This window comes from Alnus glutinosa, chromosome 12 (assembly GCF_958979055.1).
Source record: "Alnus glutinosa chromosome 12, dhAlnGlut1.1, whole genome shotgun sequence".
NCBI lineage: Eukaryota > Viridiplantae > Streptophyta > Magnoliopsida > Fagales > Betulaceae > Alnus > Alnus glutinosa.
The window spans coordinates 1,002,098-1,016,674 of NC_084897.1; the positions used below are offsets into that span (position 1 = coordinate 1,002,098).

The 14,577-nt window shown below is 35.5% G+C and overlaps 1 protein-coding gene across 1 annotated transcript; it reads right to left on the bottom strand.

Annotated features, from left to right (window-relative positions):
- Positions 1-4,848: 4,848 nt before the first annotated feature.
- On the bottom strand, positions 4,849-9,601 carry LOC133851378 (boron transporter 1-like). The gene is made up of 12 exons (XM_062287780.1): positions 8,853-9,601; positions 8,667-8,749; positions 8,201-8,393; positions 7,924-8,062; positions 7,597-7,762; positions 7,346-7,512; positions 7,075-7,248; positions 6,896-6,991; positions 6,420-6,557; positions 5,952-6,271; positions 5,582-5,849; positions 4,849-5,415 (listed from the first exon to the last, which is right to left on the bottom strand). The coding sequence occupies exons 1-12, from the start codon at positions 8,954-8,956 to the stop codon at positions 5,119-5,121; spliced, it is 2,145 nt and encodes a 714-aa protein (XP_062143764.1). The 5' UTR covers positions 8,957-9,601; the 3' UTR covers positions 4,849-5,118.
- Positions 9,602-14,577: the final 4,976 nt, after the last annotated feature.

Below are 14,577 nucleotides of genomic sequence, written 5' to 3' on the forward strand. Positions count from 1 at the left end.
GGAGTAAGGAGCACTCATTGCCAATGAGGATTTTTTTTCGCTGCCTATAATGAGTTCAACCAGAAACTAGTGCCTCAGAAAAAAGAAAAACTATATATTCCTTATATTTATTTAAAAAAAAGACCTTCAAATTCGTTTGTTTATGAAAGTCACATGACTCATTGAGAAGATGGTAAGTTTCTATTAGAAATTCTAATAAAAATGTGACATGAAAATATGATTTCACATTTACAGTGGAAGAATTTTAGTATGATTTTATTTTGCTATTAAAATCATTTTAGCCTTATAATTTTTATTACAGTCTCCTTGTGTATGCGTTCAAACTCATCGATCTTAATAAACGAGATTGAAAAATGTGAATTACAGAAACAATGTTTAAAGTCAAGATGTTTACTCTAATACCATATTAAATTACTAATTACTTTAAAAGCTTAAACTGATCAAAAATAAAAAAAATAATTTAATTAATTAATATTCTAACAAAACATACATCTTGCTATTTAGGTTTTTTTGGATCCAGATTCATCTTGGAAACCCTATCTCTGTACAGAATTTGATTAAAAACATAATGGAGCCCCATTAACAAGTCTTTTAAGGTTCCCAGCCCATTTTTTTCTGGGCTTAGGTTGTTTGGCCCATTCAAGAATACCATGTGGAAAGAAGAGATATCAGTGAGTAGAAGAAAAAAGAATTAAAAAAAAAAAAAAAAGGATAAAAAGCAAAAAGAGGAAGACAAAAAGAATCCAGCTTATGTCATTTCCACAGCTCCAACATTTTCTAATCTAAAACTTTGTTTGCCTTTATTGGGATAAATAGCATTTATTCCAAGAGAGCATCAAGAAAAGAAAAGTTATAGGGTAGGTGAGCAAAGTGACCAGGAGGAATCATAATGTGATCAGAACCTTTTGAAAAGATTTAGATCTGTATGCTGCATAGCTATAATTAATTAAGCAGAAACCCATGCTTCTCTAATTATAAATTTTAGTGCGATGTTGATTTTACCATTTAATCAACTACAAATCATGATTTATAATGCTCGAAAGGGCCCTATTTTTGTCTGTGACGGTATCACATATGTTCATCTTATGAAAAATGCACGTAAGAATGACATATTCTAAAATCAATTATCAATTTAATATATGAAGATTGTAGATGATTCAAAATCTACGTTACACTAAAATTGTTAAGAGTAATGCTGATTTTCACACACATTTTATACCGATTTTGATGTGACATGTGACGTGACTTTTATCTTGTCAGTCACGTCAATTGAGATATGAATGTGAAAAGTAAAATATCTCAATTTTTAATAAGAAAAGCATGGGTTTCTTCCACTTAATCAAAGTTATACACCATACATATCTAAATCTTCTCAAAAGGTTCTCACACGTTATGATTCCTATGATGAAGAGATTGAACAAAAGAGAGTGCAGCCATTGGTGAAGCTAGAAGAGGGGGAGATAAATACTTTTTTCATTTTTTTTTTTCCACTTTGGCCAGAAAAATCCAGGACGCTCGTAATCAATTGTTAATGCGTGAAGCAGAAGAGAAGAGAAAGGAAAAGGGAAAGAAAAAGAAAGGGAAATAAATTAAATTAAATCATCTTGGACCCCATCATTAATCATATGGGAAGACTTTGTGGAAGGATGTGCAATTGATCAGACACAATAGTATAATGGGAAATGATTTGTGGGGGACAAGTTACCGTCCCCCAACCCCCTCTTAATGCCACTTAGAATTCTTCCAAGAATGAAGAACATTGCATAACTGAAGGGAAAAAAAAAGAATTAGATCTCAACCTTTCACTTTGATGTGGATTTATTTATTTTTACTGTTCTTACTCAGGTACCAAAAAGACTCGAGAGAAGTAAATGGTTCTCTCCATTTTGGTGTTTTCATACCAAGTGTTTTGCTGTTTTTTTTATGGTTAATTTGATAATTTAGTAGAGGCTTTTGTAACCGGATCTGTGTTAATACATTTCTCTCTTCTTCAATCTCTGCATCGGACTTTGACAGTACGAGCATCTTCGGCTTCAGTCTTATTATGATAGTTGTCGTTGTTTTTAGGGATAATTGCACCGTTGGTCCCTGTGGTATGCCATAATTATTTTTCACTCCTTATGGTTTAAAAAGTGCATGGGAGGTCCTTGTGGTATGCAATAATTACAAATCGATCCCTGACGTCAAATTCTGTTAAAATTTTTAACAGATTCCGTCAAATGCCACGTCAGCGACACGTGTCCATCTTAATAAAAAAATATAAATTTATTAAAAAAAAAATAAAAATACTTATTTTTTTTAAAAAATAAAAATAAAATTAAAAAAAAAAGCAAAAAAAAAAAAAGCTGAAAGGGTGGCTGGCCACCCCTTTGAGGGTGGCGCGCGGCCACCCCCAGTGGCCGGGGGTTGCCCGATGGCCACCCCTGGATCTTCCAAGGGTGGCCTTTCGGGCCACCCCCAGGCCACCCTTTTAGCTTTTTTTTTTTTTTTTTTTGAATTTGATTTTGATTTTTTTTTTTAAAATTAAGTATTTTTATTTATTTTTTAATAAATTTATATTTTTTTATTAAGATGACACGTGTCGCTGACGTGGTATTTGACGGAATCTGTTAAAAATATTAACAGAATTTGACGTCAGGGATCGATTTGTAATTATTGCATACCACAAGGACCTCCCATGCACTTTTTAAACCATAGGGAGTGAAAAATAATTATGGCATACCACAGGGACCAACGGTGCAATTATTCCTTATTTTTAAGTGGGGGTTTAGAAATGCATGCTTGCCTTAATCTGTGTCCATTTTTCTTATGTAATTGCTTTGTGCAACCTATTGAGAAATTCGAGTTATTTGTTTGAGCTATTTCCTACCATTTGTATGTATTTCTGTACTGTTTTATTTTGGGTTTGTTGTTGGAGAGAACATTTTTTTCGGTGTTAGGATTGTCCCCTCTCTCTTCCTTTCGAATCAGAAGCCGGAATGATCCACGCATGTAATCATTTTCCTTATTCAACAACATTACTAGTATATCAGTTACAAGGAAGGATCCTTGTAATAAGGCAGCCTTCTTGCAGTTTTATCCATCTGCATTAACTCTATATATACGAAGGTGTATATATCTGACACTAGAGCTAATGCATGTTTGTAGATGTTGAGATAGGCAAACATATATAGATTGTATATTTTTCATGTAGAATGTATATTGTCCGCATCACCCATGCAAATGGCGTTAATAATGCTTCTCTTTACGTCAATGTCACAGCATGGTAAACACATTTGCTGGGATGCACTATGAGCAGTTGATGCAACTCTTCACGTACGTTGTTTTGCTATCAGACTAAACAATTTACCGACCGCAAGCAAAACCCCATCTGGTTATAGTCAACTACTATGTCCCATCTGGCCATCTTCAATCAAATCATCAAATTCCCATTGATGGTGTTAAGCTACTTTCTTTTGGAAAACGACCAATTCCAAACATGGAGTTGAGCTTTTATTCTGGAATTCTCCATCTGAATCACAAACAAAAGACAGAGATCCTGGAATCATTACAGAGGGGACCCAACCTTGTAAATGGAGAGGCAGGGCGTGGAGTATAAACCTCATCTAGTCAATGCTATGACAACAACAACACTGCAATTAAGAATGTAGGACCTGTCTCTAGCTAGTTCGATTTACTTGATTGCGTGCTGGGAAAAATTCTGTCCATTGCTTTTTCTTTCACTACGTACGTACTGTTCCAAAAGTACCTTTTTTGTTTAATTGTATTCAACAAGTGCGGTTCCTCTGTTTCATGATTGAAGTAGTTGTTGGAAAGTTGACCTTTCTGTTGGTCTGTGGTGGCTGTCATGTGAAGAGGAATGAATCTCGGCCTGAGTAATACTCCGTTTAGCAAAGTATTGCTTTTGCCTTACGATCGGATCTAGAACTCATCTCCTCTATCCTCCTTTTGTATTTTTCTTTTTTCCTTCCCCTCTACTTTCTTTGGTTTTTGTCTGAGTTTTGGATGTTAGATAAGGGAAATGCTAAAGATGAGACTCTCATCCTCCCTTCATCACCCTCTTTTTTTAAAAAAAATTGATTTTTATTATCAAAGGGGATGAAGGGAGGATGAGAGTAGAAGGACTCGTTAGACAATGTAAAAGCTCTCAGTAGCTATACTGCTCTTCATACACCTCCACCATTCACGCGCCTCTCCTTTACCCTTACCGGTCCACACTCCACCTTTTGCTACCCGCCCACGCGCCGACGCCAATTTTGATCACAAATAGTACTGTCCTTGATAATTTTTGTCTTTCAGTTCTTGAAGGTGTATCCATTACAGCTTTGTTCTGTCTTCTCTTGGTTTCGATCACCATCTCTTTCAGAAGCTGGTCTGAAACAAAGAAATACAAGAGTGCTTTTGGATGCACTCACAACACCCCACTATGACTGTTACAACCAACTTTGCTGGCATCTTTCTCACATGCTTCCTCCATCTTAAGACTTTACTCCAGAGCTGTGAAAAGAACCTAACCTGCTTGGATTGTTGTTAAGGATATAGTGTGTTCTTTAATAGGTTTGTAATGTTTCTGGTTTCTGTAAGTTTCCGTTGATCACATTGGTTGTGTTTGGGACTCAATATGGGTTTAAGTATTAGTTGAGCCTCTTTACTTTATAGCTAAACCTTTTACGTGGAATATTTTATATCATTTTCATTTAGAATGAAGGAATAACTCAAGAAGATTTTTCTTACATCATTTGGAATTGAAGGAATAACTCAAGCAAGGCATGCAGAAATTTGTATGTGTGTGTGTGTGTGAGAGAGAGAGAGAGAGAGAGAGAGGGAGAGAGTGACATGGCCAACATATTCGATGAACAACAGCTAATTTGTCTACCAAGACTCAAATTAATAAAAAAAAAAAAACACTCATACATCAACATTCACTAGTATATAGGTTACAAGTAACACAATTCTATGGTTATATATCTCCTCTTGAAGTAGGGGAGCAGAAAGAAAGGAAGACTTTACAATGTCAAAAAACAAAACAGCACAGCAGAAAGGCAATAATAGGGAAACCAAGCAATTGAAAAACTTCTTACAAAGGGCTAAATAAATAAATCACTCTTCCTCCTATTTTTATACTGTGTCAACAGGACTCTTTCCTAAAGGAGATGATCTCACTTCTCCAGTCCTTGGACTATGTTGCCCTCTACCAGTTGACCGAGGACTAGGCTCCCCTTTCAGCTCACTGACACGTGGACTGTATGAGATGCGCGGGCTCTGAAGGCTTTTTGGGTCATTTGCAGGTGTTGCAGTGGAGCTTGTGATCTTTGGACTGCTCACATGTCTGAACTCTCCCCGGCTTCTTGTGATAACTTCATCTAAAATCTCCCCTTCATCTGCCTGGGAAGCTCCAGCACCCAGCTCTGCCTCCTGTTTTGTGGACATCAAATAAGTTTGAGCCATAGAATCAGTAAGGAAGAACTTGCTGTTAAATCACCGATTATCCAAAAAACTTAAAGCCGACAGAAAATGATGAGTTTAATCATTTAATTTATATTCTAACATTTGCAGCGTGTTAGGAAGAAAATATATATACCGTTGCAAGGTTAAATGGTAAAGCTGGTGCCTCTTCATACTCAGCCGCATCCAAGTCTTGAAGATGAGCACCTTTGAAAAACTTGGGCAGAAAGTACTGTCTTACAGGAACCAAAAGCATGATCATCAAAGGAAACATAAGTCCGGCAATTGGAACCCATGTCAGTCCAAAGCATATTAGCAAATAAGTTGTTTGGAAAATGGTGAACATTGCAATTGACTTGAAAGGCACTGTTTCCACAAAAGTGGCATGGTATTGCTCAAGGACTCTGCAGGAAAGAAATTAAGTTATTTATCTTAGGCATAAAGAAGAGAGGGAAACATGTATAAATAAAGTGGAGAAATTAAAAGAAAATAATTTGAGCTGTTACTTGTATCTTCTGCTAGGTGCAGTGAAGAGCAATAAGATTCTTTCCCAGAATTGATTCCCAGGTAAACTTTCGATGGCCATGAATGCAAAGTAGCCCCAAAGAACTGAGGTAGGGATCATTTTGATGAAGGGCATGGCTGAAACACATGCTCCTACCATTAAAGACTGAAGAATGTTACTGAGGCGCTGCTCCTTTACCTCAACAGGCAACAAATCATCAATTTCCTTCTCAACATCAAACAGTGTCTCGTCTACTGGAGCATCCATATTTCCCATACTCGTAGCTGCTTGAATGGTTGATTCTTTTAACTCCTTTAGGCCCTGCTCAAAAACAATTCTTTTAGTCCCATTTAATAATTATCACTGCATGCTTGATTAGAAGATTTTGTTCCCTGGTTTGTGTCCTTAATTAGAAAGCATGAGAGCATTTTATCCTAAAACTTAAAACCAATATGTGTAGCAACCCTACCCCAGCTGAGGGCTCCTGGTAAACCAAAGGGGTCTGCATTTGATGATAGGCTTCTTGCATATGCCCATACAGCTGCCCCAAGCTAGCATTTTTTCTTATACTTTTGCGGGCTGTTGCAACAAGTCTGTTGCGAAGCAACTGCATAAAAAGCAAATATTTTTTTTTAAGAAAAAGCATAAAGAACTAGCAAATAATAATAATAATAACGAAAAAAGAGCAATATCTGCAGTTAAAAAAGCCTGTTTGGAATTGTGTTAAGAAGCTTAAATAACATTTTCAGACAAAAAATATGTTTGCTTGGTAAAAAGCCTTAAAAAACACAATTTATTTATTTTATTATTTTTTTTTCTAAAGTTTGAAAATGAGACTTTTTCTAAAAGGTTCTTTCAAGCTTTTTCTATAGACAAAAGCAATACCAAAAGAGGCTGTACACATACTGAATATTGTTAAATGGATGGACTTTATGGGTAGATTACCTGGTGTTTGAGAGTAGCCAAACTCTTTGTATGCATTGGAGATTGAGGTATAACTCCATTTGCTGGAGGGATTCCAATAAGACCACACAATAAAGTCTGCCATCAAGAATGTGAAATATATCACAATGAGTATGAAGTAAAAAGGAGAAGCGAGAAGGGAGAAAGAGGACATTACATACCAAAGCCGCCAAAAGAAGTAGGTCATAATGGTAAGAAGATGGCTTTCTCAAATTGAACTCCTTCTGCTGAGCTAGTTGAGATGCTACACTATGGTCAAAATAGTAAAGCACTGCAATCATTGTTGCAGGAATGAAAGCTCCAATTATGTAGATAACAGGAACATTTAGCATATCCTGTTTGTTTCGAAGTATGAACCGTCAAATTAATCAATCTTCTACCAATACAGAATACGAGAAATTATGCAGTAAACACAAAACTTTTGATACATGCCTTAATGACAGTCCAATTCTCATATGCACCAGGTGACCATGGATTTGGGCTGTGGAGGCGCCGAGGGATCCCTTTTGGAACACTGCCGGATGGTATGTAAGAAACAGCTGTCCAGACAAGAACCATGAGTGGAACACCATAATCTGCTATTAGGCTTCGAAGGGAACCTGTCAAATAAGACAGAAATCTTATGTTTAATCGATGTACATAAAGAAGGCTTCATTTGGTTATGTTTAAAGACTCATGCTTACCAGAACCATACCGCCATGACCTTGCCTTCCGGCTCCTTAATGCAGTTAGCAGAAGTCCAAATGAAAGAACCAAAGCAAACATGCCATTTGCGAATCTCCATGAAGGTAAGAACTCAGTTAAATTTGGATTTTCTCTCTTTGGGATGCGAAATTCATCTACAAGTCCCTGAAAAATAAAAAAAATCTTTAGAAAAGAAACTGAAAACAAGTTGAAATTGCATATAACACTGCAGTGGAAAGCTTTAAGAATATGATCAACAGTTTGAAAATTCCCTTATGAACAGAACAAGGAGTATAAAAGCAAAAATCAAGTTACAGATATCTTACTTTTATAGCTTGCTGCATGAAGAGCATTGCTATTAGCAGACCAAATAATTCTCCTGCCACACGGGTAAACCTATTGATAATGGAGCAAGCTCCCAAGATAGCAAGCAAAAGCAGCAGGAATGCTGTCCAAACACATACCCTACAATATCAATAGATCAGACAATTTATGTCAATCAGAGAAACAGAATTCACACCAGAGAATTCAGAACAGCATCACGGAATCCATGTCAAAGACAGTACTGTGGTACTTTCAAAAGAATCAGAGGAAATTGCTCACCATCCAGCCCATGCTACAAACAGATTTCGACCCAAGTCTGGTCTCCCTTTAGCAAAACTAAACAAGAATGTATACATAATCACAGTGGGTTCTGCAACACCTAAAATCAACAAGGGTTGACCTCCAATGATTGAGTGTATAATCCCACAAAGAGCAGTGGATGCCAAGGTTTGAACTGCTGTCAGGACTCCCTCTGAAAGTACCAGGTGGAAACTATCATGAATAAAAAGTTCAACAGAATTTTCATTTGGCCGTAAACCTTATCATATCATGTCTCATAATTTTATTTTCAATTCTTCCGTTTTTCAAATTCTTTTGTCTGACCGAGATCAAAAGTGCTAAGCTTGAATGACCAAAAACTCAAAAAGAAAAGTGTGACTTTGGAGAATTGTGCTGTATCTTTTAAGTTTAAAGAATATTCTATTGCAGATCTGAAGTGACTATTTTTGAAGTTTATGTCCAATACCCGTATCTCTCTCCAGTTGTTCGCCAAATGAGATGACTGGTATTGCTGAAGCAAAAAAGATATATGTGGTGGGAGCCAAAATCCTGAAAGTAACAAAATTTCGTCAGCAAGACTTGTGTGAAGCCTAAATCACAAAGATATGATAGCTTTGCAATTGAACAAGCTAAGAGAGTATGTGAGATTTACCTGAAGCCTGCTTTAAAGCCACCTGTCCAATCTTGTTTGTAACACATCAATCTTCCTCTAAGGTCATTCTTGATACCTTGAAAGGGTACAAAGGTCTCCTCCATGGTGCTATCTTTGAAGAATTCAGGCAGTGTGTATTCTTCCTTCTCTAATAGCTTCTAAGAGAAAGAACAGACTCAAGGACTAAAAACACTCTACAGGGTCAAGGATATATAGCCAACTCTAAATAACCAAATCAATTACATGCTGTTGGTTATCCTTTACTTCTAGTCAAGATGGTGTGAAGTCTCAAAACAAGTGGGATTGATTCAAGAAGAAACAAAAAAATGACAACCACTCAGAAGGATTAAACCACATGTGAGCTTGGAAAAATGAGTTCAAGGTTTAGCAAACACTCCAAAGTGCATGATCCAATGCCTTTTCAAAGAGCCAAAAAAAAGGCAAGCAGTGTCAACTATGAAACTTCAAACACAAGAAAGCACTTGATGATCACCAACTAGAACACTCCTTCCTGGCAATCAATGTGTGGGCACAGAGAAGAGCAGGAAGCTCCAAATATATAAGCTTCAAAAGGTGTTGACTGTGGAGCAAAGGGGAGATAAATTTTAGTTGCATACACTACTGCCAACTCTTTCCCACGTCAGCATCACATAATTAGCTGGACCCAATAGACACTGTGGCAGTGTGGCTTCCTGTTAGAATATTAACTCCCCAGAGAAGAAGATCAGCTGCATTTAATGGCAATGTTGGCTGTTCCAAGTTGAAGTACACTGCTGGTTAAGCAGGATCATTTTATTTGTACTTCCATAAATACATCTCCACTGCTCCAATGGGTGTCCTCTTTTCTCTCCCATACCTTCAATTAGTGAACCTAAAATAAGATAAATTTAAAGCATCTTTGTCTTGAAAATAGGCTGTCTGAAACGGTGTCCTTGGGACTTGGCATGGGAGCTAAATGACAAAAAAACAAGTTGACCGCATTGTTCCATCCAATTGGTTCATGTTCCAATTGAGTTTCTTTTTATTTTTTTCTGTGATCATTTTTCCAATTGACTTTCAGTTGCATGTCGACTCTTGCATCTAATAAAATATCCTTAGCATTTCGTAGGCCAACCAATTGGCCGGGTAAAGCCTTTGGGGCCTGGTAGACTCAAATATTCTTAGTAGTGATATCGAACTGTTGCCCATGTGCTTCGAACAGCTCATTTTAGCTGCCATCCAGACTCCAACATCATCGATCCTCCATAGCCAATTCAACCTAGGTTAATTTACTTCTACGAACAGCCATGCAATACTCCATCTCCGAAATTGCTTTATATCCACTTTTACTCTGTAATTTAATAGTTTTTGCAGCAGCATGATGTATAAATACAAGTTTAGGTACACCTATCCTAGCCAAAGTTTTATGGAACTCACCCTCACGTGTTTGATTGAAACGGAAGGTGAATAATGAAAATATGGTTCCAACTCGAGATTTTTGTTTTAATATTATATACGTTAAAAATCACTTATCATAAAAGCTTAAACTGATAAAAATGTGTAAATTTAATCAAAGACTTATCGCCACATTATTTTTTTATTTTTTATTTTAAAAAAAAAACTTAAGAAAAGTATACAGAATTGAACTTATATTTATGTGGCGATTTAATTGTACACAAACTATGCTTATTTATATATAGTTGAATGAGACCCCAATCAGAACAAGAAATACAATTAATAAGAAAGAAATCAGAGAATGAGTGTAGAATTTAATATCAAACTATATATACAGGAAAACAAATCAGTATATGATGTAGCATAAGCCATACTTGTGATTGAAAAGCCGTACATCAGTACATGTTTTTAATACACAAATCAACACATATGTTAATAATGAAAGACTGTCTAGCCCTACTATTTAGTACACTTGAATTTTTCTTTCGTCCTTTTATTTTGAAAATAAATCATTGGATTTGTAACACTCACGTGTGAAACCTACAAATCCGATGGTTGATTTTTTTTTTTTTTTTTTTTTTAGACATATCTACATAAGAAGGGGGAGGAGGATTCGAACTAGTGACCTCCGCTTTATGATGCGTGGTCCCCAACTGATTAAGCTACCCCTTGAGAACCCGATGATTGATTTTTAAAATGGGAAGATGAGAGAATACGAGAAAGCATTTTCATGATTGAAATATTATTGAGGTAAAAAAACTGAATTTCCAATACAATTACTCCAAACTTAGAAATTTAAAAGGTAACAAAATCTTCCTAAGAAAAATAAGAAAGAAGAATGAAAAATAATTATGAAAAACAAAAATTGGCGCTAAAGGCTATCTAAAGATGGAAAATTATAAAAAGCTATCACGCTGAAAATCTTTCAAATCACATAATCAATTACTCGTCCATTTCCTTTTTGGTCAAAATCCTTGATTTGGCTCATTATAAAATATAAATATAATCTTTGACATTACTCAGCCAAATATATTTTGAATATATTCTATCATATTCTTGATATATAAAGACTCACATTATCACAACCTTAGCTTAATTAAGGTTGTACAACAGTACAACGGGCCAAGCGACATTACCATGCAAAACCTTTTTTTTCTTATTATTATTATTATTATTATTATTATTTGTTTATCACAATATGAATTATCAAAATGAAAATTGAAGCTTGATTGAGTGTTTGGCACGCCGGGGGAGGTTAGCTTTTAAGACTTTTATGTGATGTGAGAGTTTGATCATGAGTAGCGTGTTGATTTTTTTTTTTTTTTTAATTTTTTTACTTCAATACCAACGTTGAATCTCTATATTATATAGATTTCATAGCTTTACATCAAAGTTGAAAGATACATCTTTTTCATTTTCTAATGGAAAATGTTACCGAGAAAAGCAATATTATAAAAGATGTTACATCATGCTACTGCATACTTTACTATATCTCTATATACATACATTATCACTTTAAATATCGATCTGTTAGACTGTTTCTTGTGAGCAAGGTTTACTGCTTACGATGATCGATCACTCATACATAGTATGTAGACATGCAGTACTTATTACATATACCCTTTTGAATAGAGTTGTCAAGTTTTTACGAGATGGACCCGCGAATCCGACATGAATCCAATATAAAATTAAAAAGTTAGATCGAGTTGACCTATATAGTCTTATACATATGTCTCAAAATGATCCGAACTCGACACACGACATAATGAATGAAATTTTTTGATATGACCCACAAACTCGACAAGAATCCAATATAAAATTAGAGGATTAATGTTGAGGGGTTTGATCAATTTAATTAAATGGATCGGATTATGGTTGACCTATATAGTCTTATATTCATGCCTTGACACGACTTGAACCCAATACGCGAACACGAATTGCCACTCATTCTTTTGAGTAATGCTAAAAATCATATTTTTATTCTACAATTATCACATGAATGTTTGGCAGAAATTGCAGTTAGAAAAAACTAAAGATGTGGAACTACAGAAAATTGAAGAAAGATGAAAAATAAAAAACTGTATAGAAAGAACACTGGACAGTAAGGCGAATGTAAATTTGTCTCTTAGACAAATATTGCCTCCCACTTAAACAATAAGTTTTGCAAAAGGGAATACAAAAATTTTGTCCTCAGGATACAGTACTGCCCGAATGTAGTGTGCAAATTGCAAATTCTGAACGCTACTCTGAATATCGAAATTCTGTAACAGCAGAGAAAAACAAAAAGAAGAGAAGAAGAAGAACTCTGTCATCTGTTGGAAAATATAGTTTTTTATCTAAAAAACTCATAATCAGTTTACAGCAGTTTTGATACAGTTTCTAACTGTTGAAAACACAGTTTCTGACTGTTGAAAAAACAGTTAGAAAATATAGTTTCTGACAGTTACGTATTTGAAAATATTACTGTTAGAAAAGCAGTTGTACACATCAGGAAAAATACACACGTAATTAATTAATAATCTCGTGTGCGACGATGCGAACGTGCGAAGTGATACAAAAAAAAATGTGGAAAAATATAACAAATCCGTATTTATCTTGGATTAAAAAAAACAAATTTATTTATATTAAACATTATATTAAATATTAATGAATTAGTCATATTTATAATTATTAAACAATAATTATTTCAATCATTATTCCACACTAATTTTCAAAACTTTAATAATTTTACACAACTTTTCATACCTTCAATCATTTTCTACTATGGTTTTCCGTAAAAAAAAATTCTCAAACAACTTTCACCCAAACATGATTTCAAATATAATTTAAATTTTATTAATCATCCAAACATTTTTTTTTGAAATTCGTACACCAAATAATAATTGAATTCAGATTTCAAAAATCAAACACACAAACGTGCCAAATTTTGAACTTAATAATTAGTATCACAACTTCATTGCAAAGGTTCCTAATGAAAAGAAAAAATGTAAAAAGATTAGGTCTCAGGAAATGTCAAATTAAATCCAAAGACCATATATGCTCACATTACAGTGCAGGTCCTAGTGTTGTCATCACTTAAAGAGTGGTAGACAGAGTTTCCAACCGGCGGATCCGGCTGTTTATAGTAAGAATCATAGCCGTAATCATAATAACTAGGTGGCAGCAGCGGATGATGATCATAGCCCTGATACCCATGTCGTAGTCTGGCTGGAGGCGGCCTTGCCGGAACATACCCGTAACCTCTGGTTGCAGCAGCTGAAGGATTTCCAAAAAGCCTGCTTTCATTAATCTCCTCTCCATTGCCATGCACGTTGTAAGGTTGTTGATGGTGATGCCTATGTGGTTCATGGACATGGCCATGCTGCCTTGGCTTCATTTTATGAATATGATGATACTGAAGATCATGATGATGGGCAAATTCACAACTTTCATCGTGAACCACATGATCATCATTGTCATCCAAACTAGAATCAGAATCATGGCAATGAGCAGTACCATGTGTCTTCTTGAACGGGTGATTATGCTCTTTCACTTGGTCCTTTTCATTAGATTCATCATTTGTTGGGTTTTCCTTACCAAAATCATTTGCATGCAGGGTTTTCTCTTGGACTAGAGACATCTTTAGATCTGCCTTTTTCTTCCCAATCTTCTTTTCTGGCTCCTCGAGTTTTGTTGGGTTTTCCTTACTAGAATCATCTTCATGGGAACTGCATAACTTTTCACCCCACAAAATCTTTGTTTTCCCAATCTTTTTTACTGGATCCACGAGTTTGGTTGGATTTACCTTCCCAAAATTATCTTCATGGGCATTGCCTATGTTGTTAACTTTCTCTTGGACAAGAGGGGGGAACTTTTCACTGGACAAAATCTTTGTTTTCCCATTCTTTTTTACTAGATCCACGAGTTTAGTTGGATTTACCTTCTTGGCAGAATCATCATCTTCTTTTTTGAGAGGGGGTTCCTCCTTTACATAGTACAAAATATGTGCCTTCTTTTTCCCAATCTTTTTTATTGCCTCAATGAGATTGGCTGGGTCTACGTTCCCAGAAACAGTAACAAGATCTTTTTCTTTATCTATGGAGATGGAGCTCACTCCTAGGCCAAAACATATATAATAAAAATGATATATCTATCAAAATAAAAATAAATATAAGAACTAGTTATGGAGTGGGATGATGTGGTGAATTGGAGTGTGATTAACTTCACAGGAAGTAGCTTGTGGGAGAACTTGTGCAAACTTTGTTTGGGTGCCTCGGTTTATCACTTGTGGAAACTGAGAAATGACTTATGT

Bases quoted from the DNA above. Each gene is read 5' to 3' on its own strand.
- LOC133851378 (XM_062287780.1), bottom strand. From the start codon at position 8,956: ATGGAGGAGACCTTTGTACCCTTTCAAGGTATCAAGAATGACCTTAGA. The intron at 6,558-6,895 runs GTAATCTACCCA...CTTTTTATGCAG, and splicing joins TGGCTACTCTCAAACACCAG to TTGCTTCGCAACAGACTTGT. The intron at 5,416-5,581 runs GTATATATATTT...TCCACAAAACAG, and splicing joins TACCATTTAACCTTGCAACG to GAGGCAGAGCTGGGTGCTGG.